Below are 21,843 nucleotides of genomic sequence, written 5' to 3' on the forward strand. Positions count from 1 at the left end.
AATCTGTAAAAAATCGTTGACATATTACTATAACATATACTAGCGGCAGGCTGTAAACTGTGCCAAATATATAGGAAACGCCCCTGAGAGCATCCCTAGAAATAAAAACAAATTTCCGGGGGAGCATGCCCCCGTACTCCCCCTAGATTCTGGCTAAACCAACCAAATTGGCCCGCACCAATCACAAAATCGTTCCGACGAGCCAATGTAGATAAAAATTAGATAATGATAAAAAGAATATGAGATTCAAACATGGCATTATAATTTCAGTTAGACGTTTATTCAAATCCCTTAAAGCTCCGTGACATGTTGTACACCAGAAAAGCTATTTTTATTAGAAAATTTGAGAACAGTGTGAATTTGTTAAAACAAAAAAATACACAAAATCAATTTTCCCCATTGCTGTATGGACAAATGCATATCTACTAGACGCCGCTTGCAAGCGGCGTCTAATAATCACGAAGGCCTGAGTGATTAATTACAAAGCATTTGAACAAAAAACGTGCATTATTATACATTATTACATGCTTTTCGGTGGTTTATAGAAATATATCAGTGATATAAAACTGGTAATTTCACTGTTTGAAACAGTGAAATTACCACTTTGATAATTTCACTGTTTTGAATTTAAGCCCCTTACGTTGTTTCAGTGAAATACCAGCGCAAACTCCTCACACTGATTACTTCCCTTGGCAGAATTGTAATCACTGCCTTCACAGACGTCACATGATGATGAAAGTCACATGACGTAACGTCGAAATTCAAATGTAAATATCGACCGTTACATAGAAAATCTAACGTCATTTTTCTCTTTCTGTTTTTTTTTTTTACTTTTTGTACCTACGTCTGTTATATTTTCTTAAAACATTAGCAAAACCGTGTTTACTTTTTAAAATAAATGTAAAAATTGAAAAAATTCATATCGTCAAAAATCTTGACGAAAATGTTGTGATGGCAGAGATCTAATCCTGCTGTAAGGGGAGATCACTGTGTAGGAGATTGATACCAGCGTGCACAGTACTTGGTACCAACTTAATGACGTCACGTCGTAAATGACGTCACGTTGTATTATTATTTGGCGCGTTTTTCATTCAGTATTAGGTTTAATTTCTTTTTAAAACGTTTCTGTGCATGTAATAAAAAGAAAATTTGTTTAGTTTAGTGTAAGATTGAAATATATTTCACCTTGTGACCACCAAAAACTCATATTTTATGATATATTTTTATGATATATTTTTATATACCTTTTGGTGCTCACTCGGTGAAATATATTCAGATCTTACACTGAACTAAACAAATATCCTCTATATAATGCACGAAGAATTAATATATGTTTCCATTCTTACTCGTCAAGAAAAATTAAATTATTTTTATCAAGTTTGGACTTTATGTTTGGTGGTTAAATTTGTTTTTCGCCTTAGAGTTTCCAATAGAAACGGTCTTTAAAGGCTGTTCCAGTGGTTGAAAAAAAAAACTGTCGTTAAATCTACCGTTGTGTAGAAACATTTTGAGAATAACGAATATAAAAATTTGTTTGTTTATTTTATTTTCACTCTATAATTTTTTTCAAGCGAAATACAAGTTATTAAAAGCGAAATAAATGTAAAACTTAACTCGTTTGCGACATTAACATCTAGCGTACTTGATTTGATTGTTTTTGCAGTATGTGAAAGTTAGCAGTTAACAGTGAGCTAAGCAAAAAGGGGCATTACGATTTATATAGGGAATCAATGATCTGCTGTTATGCTCAGCTGGTAAGCAATCTAGCAGAGCATTTCCAAAATATAGTGTTAAGAAATGCTTTGCTGGTATGCTCAGCTGGGTAAGCTATCTAGCAGGCCATTACTTAATATAGTGTAAAAAATGCTCTGCTGGTATGCTCAGCTGGCTAGGCAATCTAGCGGGGCGTTCCAAAATATAGCGTAAAAATGCTCTGCTGGTATGATCAGCTGGCTAGGCAATCTAGCAGGGCATTCCTAAATATAGTGTAAAAAATACTCTGCTGTTATACTCAGCTGGCTAAGCAATCTAGCAGGGCATTTCAAAATAAAGTTGTAAAAAGCTCCGCTGTTATGCTCAGCTGGCTAAGCAATCTAGCGGGGCATTCCAAAATATAGTGTAAACATGATCTGCTGGTATGCTCAGCTTGCTAGGCAATCTAGCAGGGCATTCCTAAATATAGTGTAAAAATGCTTAGCTGTTATGCTAAGCTGGCTAAGCAATCTAGCGGGTCATTCCAAAATATAGTGTAAAAATGCTCTGCTGAATTGCTCAGCTGACTACGCAATCTAGAAGGGCATTCCTTAATATAGTGTTAAAAATGCTCAGCTGGCTAGGCAATCCAGCAGAGCATTCCTAAATATAGTGTTAAAATGTTCTGCTGGCAAGCTCAGCTGGCTAAGCAATCTAGCAGAGCGTTCCAAAATATAGTGCGAAAAATGCTCTGCTGGTATGCTCAGCTAGCTAAGCAATCTAGCAGGCGCATTCCTAAATATAGTGTTTAAAAATGCTCAGCTGGCTAGGCAATCCAGCAAGCATTCTGAAAATTAGTGTAAAAATGTTCTGCCGGAATGCTGAGCTGTCTAGCAAACTAGCAGGGCATTCTTAAATAAAGTATAATTTCGTTGGTCTGCAACTGATTATTTGGCACTCGTAGACTTTCTGAAATATTTAGTGCCAATGCAATAATGACATTTTGACTTCTAACGGACCTCAAGTGTCCTATTTCTTTGGGTCTCCGCCCCCGACTGATTCTGGGACGATCGCAGACATTCAGGAATTTTTGGTGTTAATGCAGATAATGACATTTGTGAATTTTTTAGGACCATACCAGAGTCCATTTCGTTGGTCTGCGAATGTTTCTGGAACAATCGCAGACTTTCAGAAAAATTTTGGTGCCAATGAGATAATGACATTTTTACTTCAAAAGGACCTCCTGAGTCTATTGTCGTTGGTCTGCGACTGATTCTGAGTCACTCGCAGACTTTCAGGAATTTTGGTGTCAATGCAGAAAATGATATTTCTGACTTATTGGGACCTTTCTGAATCCATTTTTTTTTTGGTCTACGACTGATTCTGAGGCACTCACAGACTTTCAGGAATTTTTGATGTCAAGACAGATAATGACATTTTTTACTTCTAGGACCATCCAGGATCCATTTTTTTTTTGGTCTGCGACTTAATCTTGGCAGTCACAGACTTTCAGGAGTTTGTTGGGTGCCAATAGAGATAATTACAATTTATGACATTTTTGACCATCCAGAGTCTATTTCGTTGGTTTGCGACTGATTATTAGGCACTTGCAGACTTTCAGGAATGTTTGGTGCTAATGCAGATAATGACATTTTAGGGTAAAAATGCTCTGCTTATGACTAAGGGGTCCTTAAAAGTAAAAAGTAATGATCTGCAATGGCACTAAACATCCTGAAAGTCTGCGAGTCTCAAGGAATCAGTCGCAGACCCAAGAAATGTACTCTGGCGGTTCCCTAAAAGTTCAGAAATGTCATTATCTCATTAGCATCAAAATTCCTGAAAGTCTGCAAGTATCCAAAAATCAGTCGCAGACCAGCGAAAATGAACTCTGGTGGGTCGCTAGAAGTCAAAAATGTCATTATCTCCATTGGCACCAGAGATTCCTGAAAGTCTGCGAATGTCCCAGAATCAGTCGCAGACGATAAAAATGGACTCTGGCGGGTCACTAGAAGTAAAAATTGCCATCATCTCTATTGGCACCAAACTTTCCTGAAAGTCTGCGAGTGTCCAACAATACGCTGCAGGCCAATGAAATGGACTCTTAAAAGTCCCTAGAAATCAAAAATATGATTATTTCCATTGGCACCAACCATTCCTGAAAGTCTGCGAGTGGCCAAGAATCAGTCGCAGACGACCAAAATGGACTCATGAGGGTCCCTAGAAGTCTTAATTGTCAATATCAGCATTGGCATCAAAATTCCTGAAAGTCTGCGAGTGCCTCAGAATTGCCTAGAAGTCGAAAATGTCAATAAAACTTTGGCAACAATAAATCCTGGAACTCAGAATCAGTCTGCCAACTGAGCATTCCACCAGAGCATTTTTTAACTATATTTCGGAATGCCCTGCTAGATTGCCTAGCCAGCTTAGCATTCCACCAGAGCATTTTTACACCATATTTAGTAATGCCCTGCTAGATTGCCTAGCCAGCTCAGCATTCCACCAGAGCATTTTTTCACTATATTAAGTAATGCTCTGCTATAGTGCCTAGCCAGCTGAGCATTCCAGCAGAACATTTTTACACTATATCTAGTAATGTTCTGCTAGATTGCCTAGCCAGCTGAGCATTCCACCAGAGCATTTTTTCACTATATTAAGGAATGCTTTGCTATAGTGCCTAGCCAGCTGAGCATTCATGCAGAGCACTTTAACACTATATTTAGTAATGCCCCGCCAGATTGCCTAGCCAGTTTAGCATTCGAGCAGAGCATTTTTACACTATATTTAGGAATGCCCCGCTAGATTGCCAAGCCAGCTTAGCATTCCAGAAAAGCATTTGTTCACTATATTTAGTAATGCTCTGCTAGATTGCCTAGCCAGCTTAGCATTCCAGCAGAGCATTTTTACACTATATTTAGTAATGTCCTGCTAGATTGCATACCCAGCTTAGCATTCCAGCAGAGCATTTTTACACTTCATTTAGTAATGCTCTGCTAGATCGCCTAGCCAGCTTAGCATTCCAGCAGAGCATTTTTCACTATTTTTAGGAATGCCCTGCTAGATTGCCTAGCCAGCTTAGCATTCCAGCAGAGCATTTTTACACTATATTTAGTAATGTCCTGCTAGATTGCCTAGCCAGCTTAGCATTCCAGCAGAGCATTTTTACACCATATTTAGTAATGCCCTGCTAGATTGCCTAGCCAGCTGAGCATTCCACCAGAGCATTTTTTCACTATATTAAGGAATGCTCTGCTATAGTGCCTAGCCAGCTGAGCATTCCAGCAGAGCATTTTTACACTATATCTAGTAATGCTCTGCTAGATTGCCTAGCCAGCTGAGCATTCCACCAGAGCATTTTTTCACTATATTAAGGAATGCTCTGCTATAGTGCCTAGCCAGCTGAGCATTCCTGCAGAGCATTTTAACACTTTATTTAGTAATGCCCTGCTAGATTGCCTAGCCAGCTTAGCATTCCAGCAGAGCATTTTTACACTATATTTTGTAATGCTCTGCTAGATTGCCTAGCAGCTTAGCATTCCACCAGAGCATTTTTACACTATATTTAGTAATGCCCTGCTAGATTGCCTAGCCAGCTTAGCATTTGAGCAGAGCATTTGTTCACTATATTTAGTAATGCCCTGCTAGATTACCTAGCCAGCTTAGCTAGCCAGCTGAGCATTCCAGCAGAGCATTTTAACACTATATTTAGTAATGCACTGCTAGATTGCCTAGCCAGCTGAGCGTTCCAGCAGAGCATTTTTTCACTAAAGGTAGGAATGCTCTGCTAGATTGCCAAGACACAGAGCATTTTTACACTATATTTAGGAATGCCCTGCTAGATGCCCAAAACAGCTGAGCATTACAGCAGATCATTACCTTCCCTATATAAATTGAAATGCCTTTTTGCTTAGCTCACTGTTCACTGCTAACTTCTCACATACTGTTTTGCACGTGCTGTTTGGCGCTACATTGTGACGACACGTAAACAACACTTTAAACGTCTGTACAGCTTTAAGTAAAGTATTGAAGATATTGGTGTTCGGATTCATTTTCTTAGTTAGACCATTTTCTCCATTCTAGATAGTTTTCACAACAAAATTCGGCAAAAAAATGTTTTTTATTTATCAGATTTTTCAAACAAAATGGCGCCCCCAATGTGAAAATACACAGGGAGATAATAAGAACGGCGAGTGCATTGTTGTAGAAAAATGCACGCTTCGGGCCTTCTTTGTTTATATAGAAACATTTCCGATATTGTTAGAATGTTGTTTTTATTACATAAACGAAAAATTTCTGAATTTTCAATCATTGGTATGTTCTTTATACATTTTAGGCACAGAATAAAATCATTTCATCTCTAGAATCTGATAATTCAAATACAGAGGTTAAAGAAAGTACAGATAATGATAACGATTCTAATACAGATGAAAATGAAAATGCAGGAAATGATTACGATAATTCTTATATAGAAGAAAATTCCAATGCAGAAACTGATAACGAAAATTTAAATACAAAGACAAATACAAATGCAGTAACTGACAAAGGAAATTCTAATAAGGAAGAAAATTCCGATGCAGTAACTAATAACGAAATTTCTAATGTAGAGGAAAATGAAAATCAAGGAACTGATAACGAACATTCTAATACAGAGGAAAACTCCAATGCAGGAACTGATAACAAAATTTCCAATGGAGATAGAAAATGAAAATCAACGAACTGATAATGATATGTTTAGTAAAGAGGAAAATAATATCTAGTATGAAGGAAAATGAATATGCCGGAACTGATAACGAAAATTATAATACAGAAGCAAGTAAAGATGAAGGAGCTTATAACGCAAGTGCAAATAAAAGGGACAATAAAAAACGGCAGATGATGAAAAAAAACTTAAATTAAATGGAACATTAAAGAAGGCAAAAGCCCAGTCTTTTCTCTCTTTTTTTTCTTTCTTTCTTTATTTTTTCCAGGCTTAATGTATAAGTGTTTTTCAATCAGGAGAATTTATATACTAAGAGGATATTTTTTCGTTTTTCGTGAAATATGGAATATGTTTTCACGAAACATGATAAAATGTCACATATTTTCACGAGCCGGGATGGCGAGTGAAAAGTCACGGCTCTTGAAAATATGTGGCATTTTATCATGTTGAGTGAAAATATATACCATATTTCACGGAAAAATAAAAAAAAATAACCTTTTGATTTAATTTCATTATCAAAGAAAAATGGTAACGAACACCCTTGTTTGCTACGCAACTGCATTGTACAGCGCGCAGAATATATTTACGTTCTGTTTTGCACGCGCTGTTTGGCGCTATATTGTGACGTCACGTAAACAACTCTTAAATTTAAACGTCTGTACAGCATTAATGACTCAATAAAAGATATTATGGTCGGACTTATTTTCTTAGTTAGACCATTTTTTATTATTCTAGATAGTTTTCAAAACAAAATTTAACAAAAAGTTTTTTTTTTATTTAATCAGATAAGAACGCAATTCATTCATAAAAGGAGCGCGGCAATGACGTCTTTTAAAGCACGCGACTTGTATTACATGAGGGGTGTAAGCACCGGTGTAAACGGTAGATAATCCTGTCTGATATGCAAGAAAATCCTGTCTGATATGCAAGAAACAATTAGGAGTGCTTTGCTTGAGGTTCAGTATAATTTTGTAAAATTTAAGCTGAAACTGATCAAGAAGAAAATTGAGGTGCATATATCTTCCCTACGATTCCTGTCCCTAGAAAATATTATAACCTTTGTTTTTGCAAAGTTCACTTTTATATTCTAAACATTACAATATTCTAGCATAGCATTTAATGCAGACTGAAGCTCATCTGCATGTTCTGCTAAAACGACAGTATCATCAGCATATCGGAGCAGAAAGAGTTTAAAACTACTTCTAAGTTCTCATTACTTAATAAGTTTTTCAAATCATCAGCAAGTGTATATATAGACCAGCATATTTGTCAGACATATAAACTGCAAAAAACTGGAAAGCTTATTAGCAGCTTTTACACTTTACTTTGCTTCATCATACATATTATGCAAACTTTTCAAATAATTACCATTAATATCATTCTTGATCAGTTTCTGCAATAACAGCTCTAGAAATTACGCTTTATACAACGATATAGATTTTTACCCCTTGGTAAATGAAAATCAGAGAGAATATATGATCTATTATATTGTAAAGAGTTTAATCACGGACTTTAATTGACATCCGTGGTTTAATTAATAAAAATAACTTTTTATAGGTGTATGCCTCGATCTGTATTATCAGGGTCATTTACATCCCCTACAATGGTAAAATCACTCCTTAACTCCATATCTCGGGAAATATACCAGAGTCAAGAATAATATTAAACAATTTGCAAAACAAAAGAAGCATAACATCATCAGAACTTTTCAAATACGCATTCAAAATGTTATGCTTTACCATGCGTGCAAGATTGTGCTATACTTGGTGGTAGTTGGAAGTCCTTTTCGCCAGTTTTCAGAAGTGTCTGCCAGCCAGTCAAGAAAATTCGTTTTCATGTAAATTATAATTGATTTCATTAATAAGAAAGCCTTCATTCATATTGTCACTGAGTCAAAATGAATGCAATCATTAACCCACTGTCAAAATTTAACAGGTAAGTGTTGTTTATGAACTAGACTTTCACCATTATCCATTAAAACTTGACCTTGATACGGTGTAATACATTCGGATAGTCAAAGAAAGCGGATAGATCCAGAGTTTAGAGAACTGCCAGACTAGATTTTTGGCTTGCAGCCACGGCTGCAAGCCATTTCATATGGAAAACTTGTTCCGGTTAGGTGGTTTCCTGCTTACATCTGTTGGTGCATGATTGAACTGGAAACCAGCTGCAATCGTGCTAATCGCCACTTTTCGGCCTTTTCCGTCACTCTTCGGATTAAAGATAATAGCCGATGTAGTTCCGATTGCAATCGTGACAATTCGGGCGATTCCGTCATACTGCGGAATCAGACGAAGTAATATTACGGAAATCTAAGCTATTTTAGTTACTTCGGTAATCCCAGTTTATATAAATAGGATTTCTATTTTTACTCGATTTATCGGTTTAAACCGTTATAAATTATAAACGAAACTGTTCCGTTTCAATTGTTTTTCAAGACGCAAAAGTTAGTTTCTTTTATAATTGTTTTTTTTGTCTGTATTAGTTTTATACAATAGAGTAGTATTCCGTCTTCAAGGTCGGTCCTGCTTACCAAATCATGCATGGTCGAGTTATATTTAGATCTACTGAACGCAATTCAACTTCTTGGTGAGGTAATCTAAAATTAGCCCATGCATATCATTAACCTTGCCACGTGCTAAACTACAGATAGCGCATCGTATTGATCGTGTAACATAGTTGATACATGCTTATTATATTGGTACCACGTAACGAAGTATTTTAGTGCATTTACTTGTCTGTAAAGCAAACGAATGATTTCTCTGCGAAAAAGGGGAAATGAAATGTGCACACTTGTTTCCCTTCAGTATCCACGTTTTACGATTGATCATTTTCTTTATTAGTTTTATACAATAGAGAATAGATTTCAAATCGTTTTGACAAAAAATAGATATCTATTCGTTTTTCCAAAAAACAAAACAAAAATTTTTTAAAGGGTTGGGATGAAGGCACAACTGTGCAAGCCTTTCCTTTTAAAAGGAAACTTTATTTGCTGTCATTTGTGACCCTCTGTATAAAAAAATTGGGGTCATTTGAAATTATGAAGGAAGTAAATTCTAAAAAAGTACATTTTGGAACTATTTGATTTCACATGTTAACTTCAGTTTCTCACTGAACGAAAAATCTTCTTTAAAGAAAGAACCAAGGCTTATTTGCATTAAATTGATTAAAACATTTAAACTGTCAGACATCTGTTTATATCAGAAACTTTGATATTTTGGCCACTTACAAAAATCATTTGTTTACCCAGAGTCCAGACCGTACATGTCTAAATCCCAGATATGGTGACTGATTGTAGAATGGTTAAAAATGGGATAGAAAATGTGCCTATAACACTACAGAATAGGTTAGCAATTTATACATTTACCGGAAATAAACAAATTTAGGATACTCAAACAATTTTTGCCGATTTAAACGGTATAGCGCTTATAACTTAATGAAAAGATATCCAATTAAGGTAGATTATGGCTGTGTCATAGAAAACGCGCTTTGCAAATTTCAGTGCATCATGCGTGAAGTAATTGTGTCAACAACGCAAGAAGCTCAGAGTCTATTCTAGGATGCACGATTGCGCGATTCACGCTAGTATTTCACAGATCGTGCACAATTCAAAATCATGTGCGTGAAAATCCCGCATCGTTAATAAAATCGTAAAACTTCCATCCCGCATTATATTTGGTTGTTTTGTTTACATTTACACCGAAACCAAAGGGAGGTAACTGTAAGCTAATTATAATAATTTAGTACCGTATGGTTCTGGTTACGGGAGTTGACGAAAATTAACGGAATGTTCCGTACCCACCAGAACTAGTGTGCTAAGTATGACAGTTGGGCGCCATTTTAGTGTAGTAAATAATCAAGAAAAATTAGGCAATTCCTAGCTTGACTACGATCTAGACGTTAAAGGTAGGTTGATTGTTTGTATTGTCAATCCCTTTATAATCAATCGCGACAGTTCTATAATAATTTGTTTTTGTTTAAAAATTAAGGGGGGACAACTTCTGCTGCCTTAAATAAATATTTTCGTTTTAATTATTTCATCGGTTGAACGCCTCGGTGTAAACTTAATGCCTAATTTAGCATTTGCAGTTTATATTGTCACCCCTTGATTTTGAAAATCACCCCCTTTTTTGAAACAGAGGGGGGAAAATCACCCCTATTTTTGAATTCCTAGAATAGACACTGGGAATGATAGTTCCAATATTTCGGCTGCCATCGATTTAACAAACTAATATAACATACTGTACAATAGTTGTCCGTCTTTCAGTCTCAACCAGTTAGACGCAAAACTGTAGGAAATCGATAGTCTCGGTGTTAAACTATAGTCCAATATATCAGACCTTATGGTCTTGTTATAATTGGTGTCGGTCAAGCTTTTCCCAGTAGCAAAAATATCTCAAAGCAACGTCATATTTATAGGACTATAATAGTATATTTCCCACAAGCAACTATTACCTTCTCCACTTGAAACAGTGATGGAATTCTGTAAACTGTCACTTATTAATAATTACCATTGACTAGTTCAAGCATTTTTTGGAAATCCTTTTGGAAAATTGACTTTTTTTTTACATTAGAACAAGTGACTCATTAAGTTCCAGGATTAAATTTTTTTTTAAAGAAACAGGATAACAAACTATAATCAAACAATTGTTCACAAATTCATTTTTGAAATAAAATTCATGTAACTGTTTATGTTATAAAAGAGCAGAGAGATTGGTCATGCTTGTAAATGAAAAAATTTCATTTTGTTTGCACAATTTCATCCATTCATGCTGTATTCATTACTACAACAAACAGTTTCCTTTAAATTAAAGCATTTTAAAAAAGGAAAATCAAATCTGTATACTGAGATACAGTTCAACACTCATTTTACTCACGGTCCAAGGTTTTTTGTTTTTTTTCCAGGATTTTGGGAATATGAGGGGCGTCCTTGGCCGAGTGGTTAAGGTCGTTGACTTCAAACCACTTGCCCCTCACCGCTGTGGGTTCGAATCCCGATAGGGACTTTGGATTCTTTCATGTGAGGAAGCTATCCAGCTAGCTTACGGAACATCGGTGGTTCTACTCAGGTGCCCGTTCGTGCCTGAAATAATGCACGGAAGGGCACCTGAGGTCTTCCTCCATCAGTAAAGCTGGAACGTCGAGATATGACCTATACTGTATCGATGTGACGTAAAACCCAAAACAAACAAATTGGGAATATGACCCATTCCCATAGAATTCGGAATTTCAGCAATGTTTTGTTAAAAATTGGGAAAAATATGCATGACTTAAATTTTGCAGTGATTATATGTGCAAAGCATTTTAAAACATTTAAACCCCATAACAGTGAAGAAGCCCTTATTTTCAAAGTTTTTATGATTTGTTATTCAATATGTTTATTTTGTAAATTTCAATTGGGAATTTTTTCCTGTGGATTGAGAAAATAATATACTATTTTCAATTGGGAATATGACCGAACATCGGCTATAAAGTAAGCCAAAAAATCCAAGTGGTCTTCACTGTGGAGTAGTCTAATATAAAACGAATAGTTATAAAACAAAATGCTTTTGATATACACATATCAAGGTCTAATTGGCTGTCACACTTACGAACTTTCGCTATACGTATATGCAGTATTTCGATAGAGCGGAAATCAGTGCGCGAGCATGCGCTTTGCCATATCTCGTTCAGTTACCGCTCACGTTTTAAACTCGGTTGCTATGAAGCGACAGTTTTAAACTCGGTTGCTATGAAGCAACACTAAGTGTACATGGCTTTTACAACTAAAATATCAGACAAACACATTAAAACAATACACATAAACTACACATAGCTGTTTTCCATATTAATATTTTCCATTTGAAACTAAATTAGGTAGTCAAACAAATATCTAAATATTCTTACCGATTTAATGTATTGTTTACATGTGATGACAGCAACGCTGTGTGATATATTACTTTCGGTTCAGAAAATTCATTTGTTTACCATCAAAACTCATATGTTTACCATAGGAACCATATATAGATAGAAAGCAAATTAAACAAAGGTAAAGAAAAAATTGTTCGTTTTTGAACAAAAAATCGAATAAATAAATACAAAGTCTTTTTAAAATGTCCCTTCTTTGAGTTCATTTGAAAGGGAATAATTTGGTGGAATTTTAGACAGGGACAGGGAGTTATCTTACATGGCTAGGGAAAATGGCCGACTGAAATCATGCAAGCAAGTTTGTAAGTGTGTCATTAAGGAGGTCTACATGATTCATAAAATTTATGTCTAAATTATTTGGTAAGATTTGTGATAACTTTGTCATAAAATTGCTGCACAAAACCTTTATGGTGACAAAGACCTAGTGACTAGTCATGACCAGTAGATAGCCCCTATTGATTTTTGGTCACTAGGTCAAAAGTCAGTCACAATAACCTAGCAACATGACTATTTGCCTGCAGATAGGGGGCATATATCTTTTACAAACAGGTTTTATTTCTTCTCGTGAACTTCAAAAACAGTATTAATTCTCGCTCGTTGATATGCGGCCACTCGTGATAATACTGTTTTTTAAGCTCACTCAATGAAATAAAATTTTGTTTTACACACAAACAAACAAATATCCTCTTTTTCTTTGAAAATGATTTATTCCATTATTATAGGTAATAAGATATTCTAATAAATAAACATTTTCATTACATTTAATTGTAAAAAAATATTATAAATGTTAACAAATGTTAATTATAACAAATGTGATTCAATGTTTAAACATTAAAGCCTTATTTATTGCACAGTTCCATATGCCAGGGCTTTTTTTCACAGGTTGGGGAAGCAGCCCAGCCCTTAATTTTGGGGAAAAATTACACGGTATATTTGCAAAAGGGGAAGAAAAAACTTGATGTAAATTCAATTTTTGGGGAAAACTGCCTTATTTTAAAGAAATTTTTTTTGGGGAAAAGGCCCTGTATGCAGATTTTAACTTAAATATCAGTTGACCGAGATTTTGGCATAATGCCTGCCTTTCATCCATAGTTATCAATATTATCAGTCCTCTGTTATTTTGAGCCCTTAAACTCAGGTGAGCAAAAAATGCCTTTCATGGCCCTTTTGTCCTTACATTGTAAATAATTAAAAAATTGGATTCAGTAAATAAATATATCTGCACATTGTCTTTTATTTATGACATTGACCCCAAAGTTCACTAGACACTATAGAAACAAAAGAACAATTTCTGTCTAGTATTGTTGTGTGCAGTGGACCATCATTTTTTTCACAAATAAAATCTTGTTTTTGTAACCTGAACCAAGCTTATATATATGATGTGTTACTTACTTTCAGACTCTCTATACAGATTCTACAGAACAGAAGTTTTTCTAACAAAGGTAATACACAATGTATATTATTTATCATTGGCACTTTTTTCATTTCATTGCATTTGACTTTTTCAAGGAAAATAAAAGAGCTTATAATTGCTAAAGTCATGTGGTCGTTGACATTGCTAATGCCATTGCTGTTGTCTTCTAAAAATTTATTGTTGGTCATAATCTTTTTATTAACCAGGTTTTCAACGAAAACCGGGTTATTGTAATGCCGAAGTCGGCGGGCGGGCGGGCAGGCGTCAACTTTTGGTTTCCGCTCAATAACTTGAGTTTGCTTTGGCCTATTGACACCAAACTTGGTGTGTAGGTAGCTTATATCAAGAGGCAGCTTGGGATTGCTACCCAGGTGTCTGTGATCAAGGTCAAGGTCACTGTTACTAAAAATAGAAATTCAGTTTCCGCTCAATAACTTGAGTTTGCTTTGGCCTATTGACACCAAACTTGGTGTATGGATAGCTTATATCAAGAGGCAGCTTGGGATTGCTACCCAGGTGTCTTTGATCAAGGTCAAGGTCACTGTTACTAAAAATAGAAATTCAGTTTCTGCTCAATAACTTGAGTTTGTTTTGACCTATTGACACCAAACTTGGTGTATGGATAGCTTATATCAAGACGCAGCTTGGGATTGCTACCCAGGTGTCTGTGATCAAGGTCAAGGTCACTGTTACTAAAAATAGAAATTCAGTTTCTGCTCCATAACTTGAGTTTGATTTGGCCTATTGACACCAAACTTGGTGTATGGATAGCTTATATCAAGAGGCAGCTTGGGATTGCTACCCAGGTGTCTGTGATCAAGGTCAAGGTCACTGTTACTAAAAATAGAAATTCAGTTTCCGCTCAATAACCTGAGTTTGCTTTGACCTATTGACACCAAACTTGGTGTATGGATACCTTATATCAAGAGGCAGCTTGGGATTGCTACCCAGATGTCTGTGATCAAGGTCAAGGTCACTGTTACTAAAAAAAGAAATTCAGTTTCTGCTCAATAACTTGAGTTTCCTTTGACCTATTGACACCAAACTTTGTGTATGGGTAGCTTATATCAAGAGGCAGCTTGGGATTGCTACCCAGATGTCTGTGATCAAGGTCAAGGTCACTGTTACTAAAAATAGAAATTCAGTTTCTGCTCAATAACTTGAGTTTGCTTTGGCCTATTGACACCAAACTTGATGAATGGGTAGCTTATATCAAGGGGTAGCTTGGGATTGCTACCCAGGTGTCTGTAATCAAGGTCAAGGTCACTGTTACTAAAAATAGAAATTCAGTTTCCGCTCAATAATTTGAGTTTGCTTTGGCCTATTGACACCAAATTTGGTGTTTTGGTAGCTTATATTAAGAGGCAGCTTGGGATTGATACCCAGGTGTCTGTGATTAAGGTCAAGGTCACTGTTACTAAAAATAGAAATTCAGTTTCAGCTCAATAACTTGAGTTTGCTTTGGTCTATTGACACCAACTTGGTGTATGGATAGCTTTTATCAAGAGGCAGCTTGGGATTGCTATCCAGGTGTCTGTGATCAAGGTCAAGGTCACTGTTACTAAAAATAGCAATTCACTTTCTGCTCAAAAACCTGAGTTTGCTTTGGCCTATTGACACCAAACTTGATGAATGGGTAGCTTATATCAAGAGGCAGCTTGGGATTGCTACCCAGGTGTCTGTGATCAAGGTTAATGTATTTAGTTTTCATGTTATAACTTGAGTTTGCTTTGACCTTTTGACACCAAACTTGCTGAGTGGCAGCTTTGGATTGCCACTTAGATATCTGGGAGCAAGTTCAAGGTCATTTGCTTACAATAGAATTTTCAGCTTCTACTCAATAACTTCAGTGCACTTTGACCTATTGATTCCTGTCACATCAAAACTTGGTCGTTGAAAACCTGGTTTTCGTCGCATTGCGGCGCTTCTTGTTTCTCAATGGATTGCCTTCATACTTGGACACAAAAACCCTTTGGACAAGACATTCAAGTTGAGCAGACAAAACTTGACTTTCACTCATATATTACCTTGACCTTTGGTCAAATATTTGAATTTTGCTTGATTTTTTGCTATAATTGGCTTTATATTTATTTATGAATAGATAACAATAATCTTTACGACAAGACCTTTATAAAAACCAAATTGATTATGACCTCTACTCATCAATGACCTTGATCTTGAAGGTCAAAAAATTAAATTTTGCTTGTTAGCTCTCCTGGTTAAAAAAAAAAGGTCACACAGACAGAATATGGAAAAACCTTGTTTTATATTGATGTAATATTTTCAACCCAAGTACCCTTGAAGTATGCATGCCCGTGTGAGCATGTGTGTGTGTTTGCATATGTATGTTTGTCTGTTCAATGTATAGATTATAGTAAACTTAAAAAATATTGTTAAAAACTAGACCAATTTCAACTAAATTTGACGTGATTGTTCCTCCAAAGTTGTTCATAGAATTTAATTCCATGCAGAAATCTGATTGTCATGGCAACCAAAAGGAATTTAAAGAAAAATAAATCTTTTAATAAAGACCCATAAGGCGGTAGAGCAAAGATAAAGATTTTTTATGTTTTCAGAAATAGAAATATGATTAATTGCAAAGATAGTATTTAAGAAGAATGAGTTGAATTTTTAAGATTAATACAGTTATACTATGGCCTTTTTGTATCTTAACATTAGACACATCTGTACATTGTCTTTCATCTGAAATGTTGAAATATATGACCTTGACCCCCAAACTCACTAGACACAACTGCATTGATGCAAAGTTCATATGCATTAGTAATATCTACTTCTTTCCTACTATTTTGTGCTGTATTAATGCAATGGGATGACATAGCATTTTTTCACAAATGCAATCTTGTTTGCTTTAATTATTATTTACCTTGTTTGACTTGTTTGATATTTGCCTTTTTTTGAAGGTTTTTACTTTAAACTTGAATTATTTGTTGACTATCAAAGTCTGATAAACATGTTTGCTCTCTTTTCTATGTTTTATTTTACTACCCAGCACTGAGGAAAGTGGAATGGGCTGTCAGTATACTTGCAAAACAGCATTGGTTAATGCAGGAAACAGACTGAATAGTTAAAACATTATTAAATTTTATTAAAATTTTCAAGCTGGGATTTAAATAGGTTTAAGTTAAAAGTATTGCAAATTACTCATAATTTATCATTACTTCAACAATTTTGATGTTACAGCATCAATAGAGAAGATTTTGATTGCAAACAGAGGTGAGATAGCTTGTAGAGTGATAAAGACAGCTAGAAGTCTTGGTATTAAGACTGTATCTGTTTACAGTGATGCAGACAGAAATGCCCTACATGTTTCTATGGTATGTAATTACATATTACTTCATTTTATTACATAACAAATGTTAAGGATTAATTTGATTTTTTGACATACAGGGAACAGTCTTCACTGTCTGTGCTTGGATACTTAGGCTAGAGGAACAATAGGTAACTGTACTTTCTCTTTGATGTCATTTATTCATGTGGCTATTTTCCTTTCATGTGGCAAAAAAGAACAATAGAGAGAACAATAGAGTAGTCACATAAGCAACATCTGCACTACCAAATAGGGATAGTGAGGGCGATATCTAACTGTAAAAACAACAACAAAAGAGAACAATGAAGTTCATTCTATAATAATAGAGGGAGGGGCCGATTGCCTCAAAGTAGGTCACAGGAGTAAAAAATAGAAAAAAATGTTATTAACACCTGAAAGAATTTTGGCTTATATTGTTATGCACCTGGTTGTCTGTCTGTTAGCAGGTTTTATTTCCAGTCTGTATTTTTAGCTCGACTATTCGATAAGAATGAAGTAGAGCTATTGCAGTCACCCGAGCGTCGGCGTCTGCGTCGGCGTAACCACTTACACTTCAGCCTCATTAAAACGCTCATGTTGGGGTCGAATGTCTCAACACCGCGTTCTAATGAGTCTCTCATTAGAACGCTCATTGCGAAATTACCACATTACCCCACCCACCACATATATAAATATAACGCTGATTTTTTTTACTTACTGTTCAATGAATATCGACATTATCTTTTTCTAAAACCATTCAATGATGTAAACATATATTATATTCACAAATAATACTAATTATATTTAAAAGAAACGAAAAACTTTGGAAATAAAATTATAAATCATGAATGTAGCGTAAACAGCCATTACTGTAATGACGTATGATTAACTAGGGGACACAACTAAAGCTGGACTAACACTGTAATTTACAGTCCAGCTTTAGTTGTGTCCCCTAGTAAATCAAACGCCAATTAATTCCTGTCGTGGCCGCTCTATTTACATTGCAGGATTTTAAATTGATTTTGGGCTGGGTTATTTAATTCAGCGAGGTTTACATGTCAAAGATATGTGTGTGAATTTTAGTTTAATTATACTCACCACGGGTTGCCAATGTCACAGTTATGATATGAATTTGAGATTTTGGAAACAATTTGAAGACAGGTAAAACAACAAAAGAGCGGATAAACGCTTAGCTGGACATGTTTTTCACACCTTTGGCGCTCATAAATATGGTAATAACAATTGTTTATTGTACTTGACTGTCAAATTGAGCAAGCGTTATAGCGTGCTATAAATCTAAGTCTACTTAAAAAAAAAATTTTTTTTTTTTGGGAAGTTTTTTTTTTTTAATTTTTTTTTTTTTTTGGGGAGCCAAGGTCTATGAGCGCTATACTGAGATTAGTGTTATAGTGAAGTGTGAGCTATCGAGGCTACAGTGTATGTTAAAGTTTTTGTAATAGTTCAAATATTTTCAAAGTCCATTGACATATGGCTTTGAAACTTTGCACATTTGTTCACCATCATGACCCCAACCTGTAGATAGGAGGAGGTAACTCTATCAAGCATTTTGACAGAATTATGCCCCTTTTTCGACTTAGAATTTACATTAAAGTTTTTGTAATACCTCAAATATTTTCAAAGTCCATTGACATATGGCTTTGAAACTTTGCACACTTGTTCACCATCATGACCCCAACTTGTAGACAGGAGGAGGTAACTCTATCAAGCATTTTGACAGAATTATGCCTCTTTTTCGACTTAGAATTTACGTTAAAGTTTTTGTAATACCTCAAATATTTTCAAAGTCCATTGACATATGGCTTTTAAACTTTGCACACTTATTCACCATCATGACCCCAACCTGTAGACAGGAGGAGGTAACTCTATCAAGCATTTTGACAGAATTATGCCCCTTTTTCGACTTAGAATTTATGTTAAAGTTTTTGTAATACCTCAAATATTTTCAAAGTTCATTGACATATGGCTTTGAAACTTAACACACTTGTTCACCATCATTACCCCAACCTGTAAACAGGAGGAGGTAACTGTATCAAGCATTTTTTTTTACTATCAAGCACTTAGAATAGTCGAGCGTTGCTGTCCTACCGACAGCTCTTGTTTGAACCTGTTGAAGGAAATTAAAACTATGATTTTAAATCATAAATGTTTTTTTATGTTTTTATAATTAGGTTATGCTTAATTGAAAAGATAGTATTTAAGAAAAAGTAACTGTACCAGCATTTCAAAATTTAATACCGTGAGCCATGCAATACAGTAAATACTTTTTGTAAAAATGTTTAATTTTCGGATCAATTATTGCACTATGGCCTTTGTATCTCTTTACATTAAACACATCTGCACATTGTCTTTCATTTGACATGCTGAAAAATTGACCCCCAAATTCACTAGACACTTCTGCATTACGGCAAAGTTCAATTGTATAGAAACAAAAAAACATTCTACTTCTGTTATATTAATGCGGTGGCATAGCATTTTTTCACAAATGCAGTCTTGTTTTTACTTAATACATACACAATAATTATGTACATATTAATGCAAATTTATATTACGAGAAACACAGCTAAGTATCGTGATCATAAACTATCAACAATTTACATACATACAGGTTAACTCTGAATAGTTTCAGGGCTTTGAACTTTGTATAAAAGTGGTTTGTGTTGACATTGAATAGTTTAAGGACCTTGAACTTAAAATGAAAAAAAATTGTTTGTGAGCTAAATAATATTATAACATTTGAAATTTTGGCTGCATGCTTGGACATTCGTGGCATGACAACACATTTATTGTTTCTCTTAGGTGGCTAAAAGAACAAAAGAGAGAACAATAGAGTAGCCATATAAGTATCTGTCAGTCTGTCTGTACTAGGTTAACCTTAAACAGCAAGTTCTACCTGTACAATACCTCAATTATTTACACACTTATCAGTACAAAGTACATGATCTAAACAAGTTACATAACTATGGCTTCCATTTTTTCCAAGTTATTGCCTTAATTTCAGCACTTTGAAAATGAATATGGTTAACCTTATATTTACACTAATTGCTTAATAATTTGCACACTTACTAATTAATACAAAGTACATGGTATTGCCAAATTATTATATGCCCGAAAGATTTTCGGGCATATTATGTTATACCCCCTGGCGTCCGTCCGTACGAACCCAGAGGTACTTGTGTGACTTGGAAAACAATGGGTAACAGTAAATTCTCTTTGATCCTATTCATTCCGTTTTTACTTGTGTGTCTTTTTTTAAGCCTTGTGTGACTAAAAATGGCCAAAAAAATCAAAGGAAAAGTCACATAAGTACCATTTTGTGAGTCCGTCGGTCTGTCCGTCCGTCCGTCTGTCTGTCTGTCCACACTCACAGGACAGTAATTATGTGGCTAGAGGGACAATAGGTAACTGTTCTTTCTCTTTGATGTCATTCATTCCGAAATGCTTTTATGTGGCTATTTTCTTTTGTGTGGCTAAAAAGAACAATAGAGAGAACAATAGAGTAGCCACATTATTACTCTCCTGTTAGAATGTCCGTCCGTCATACTTTCGTGTCCGGTCCATAACTTTGTCATTTATCAAAGGAATCTGAAATAACTTGGCACAAATGTTTGTTATAATAAGACGATGTGTCATGCGCAACAACTGGTCACCTACCTCCAAGGTCAAGATCGCACTTAGAGGTCAAAGATTAACATAGTCTGTTATAGGGTATATTTTGTGTCCGGTCCATAACTTTTTCATAGATCGAAAGATTTTGTAAATACTTGCCACAAATAGTCACTATAATAAGACAATGTGTCATGCACAACACCTGCATCCCTACCTCCAAGTTCAAGGTCACACTTAGAGGTCAAAAATTAACATAGTATGTTTAAGGGTATATTTTGTGTCTGATCAAGAACTTATCTTAGGGATTTTAAAATAACTAGGCACAAATAGTCACAATAAGAAGACGATATGTCAAGAACAGTACCTCCAAGGTCAAGGTCACACTTAGAAATTAAGGTTAACAGTCTGTTATATAGTATTTTTTGTGTCCTGTCCATAACTTCTTCATAGATCAAGGGATTTTGAAAATACTTGGCACAAAAAGTCACAATGATAAGATGATATGTCATGTGTATCACCTGTGTCCCTACCTCCAAGGTCAAGGTCACACTTAGAGGTCAAAGATTTACATAGTCTGTTACAGGGTATATTTTGTGTCCGATCTATAACTCCTTTATAGTTCAAGGGATTTTGAAAATACTAGGCACAAATAGTTACAATAATAAGACTATATGTCATGCATAACACCTGCACCCCTACCTCCAAGGTCACACTTAGAGGTAAAGCTTAACATGATAATTTTTTTAAATCCGTGTTTCATTTTTATTTCTTTAATAAATTTATTGTTGCATTTGCAGATCTAGCATTGATCATAAGTTTTGACTGAAAGTACTGAGATCCATACTTCAATCTTTTGAAATAGCACAATTTTATGCTTTGTATAAAAATTCCCCGAGGCGGGGAATGTTGGTAAACTCTGTTACAAATTCTTTGTTACTGACAAGAATCTGAGCTAATGCTGTGGTCGGGGCATTTGTGTTTAACAAACACATTCTTGTTTCTCATGCTTTTGTTTTGAGATACTGTTGTATTAAGTGACCATTTATGGTGTTGCTCTGTACTTGTTTGTGACCATCATCACCACTCTCAGACAGGTACTCAAAATAGTCAAGCATGCCGTCTTACAGACAACTTTTGTAAGTTTTGTGTTTTCGCAAACCCAAAAAGTTGACCCTTCTGTGAAAATTTGGCTCAGTCAAA

The 21,843-nt window shown here is 35.3% G+C and overlaps 1 protein-coding gene and 1 long non-coding RNA gene across 2 annotated transcripts in view; both read left to right on the top strand.

The window, feature by feature from the left end:
• The first annotated feature begins 8,167 nt into the window (after nucleotides 1–8,167).
• The window catches only part of LOC132714728 (methylcrotonoyl-CoA carboxylase subunit alpha, mitochondrial-like), a 54,575-nt gene continuing 40,899 nt past the window's right edge, over nucleotides 8,168–21,843 (top strand). Inside the window, exons 1-3 of the mRNA XM_060697647.1 lie at nucleotides 8,168–8,323; nucleotides 13,694–13,737; nucleotides 16,911–17,044. Of these exons, the coding sequence (XP_060553630.1) occupies nucleotides 8,286–8,323; nucleotides 13,694–13,737; nucleotides 16,911–17,044 (216 nt within the window). The 5' untranslated portion in view covers nucleotides 8,168–8,285. The remainder of the gene's footprint in view (nucleotides 8,324–13,693; nucleotides 13,738–16,910; nucleotides 17,045–21,843) is intronic.
• Nucleotides 13,901–15,266, top strand: LOC132714727 (uncharacterized). The gene is made up of 2 exons (XR_009623596.1): nucleotides 13,901–14,675; nucleotides 14,827–15,266. It is a non-coding gene; the product is annotated as an uncharacterized LOC132714727 (long non-coding RNA).

Source organism: Ruditapes philippinarum, unplaced genomic scaffold (genome assembly GCF_026571515.1).
Source record: "Ruditapes philippinarum isolate M1 unplaced genomic scaffold, ASM2657151v2 ctg1143_1_1_1_1, whole genome shotgun sequence".
NCBI lineage: Eukaryota > Metazoa > Mollusca > Bivalvia > Venerida > Veneridae > Ruditapes > Ruditapes philippinarum.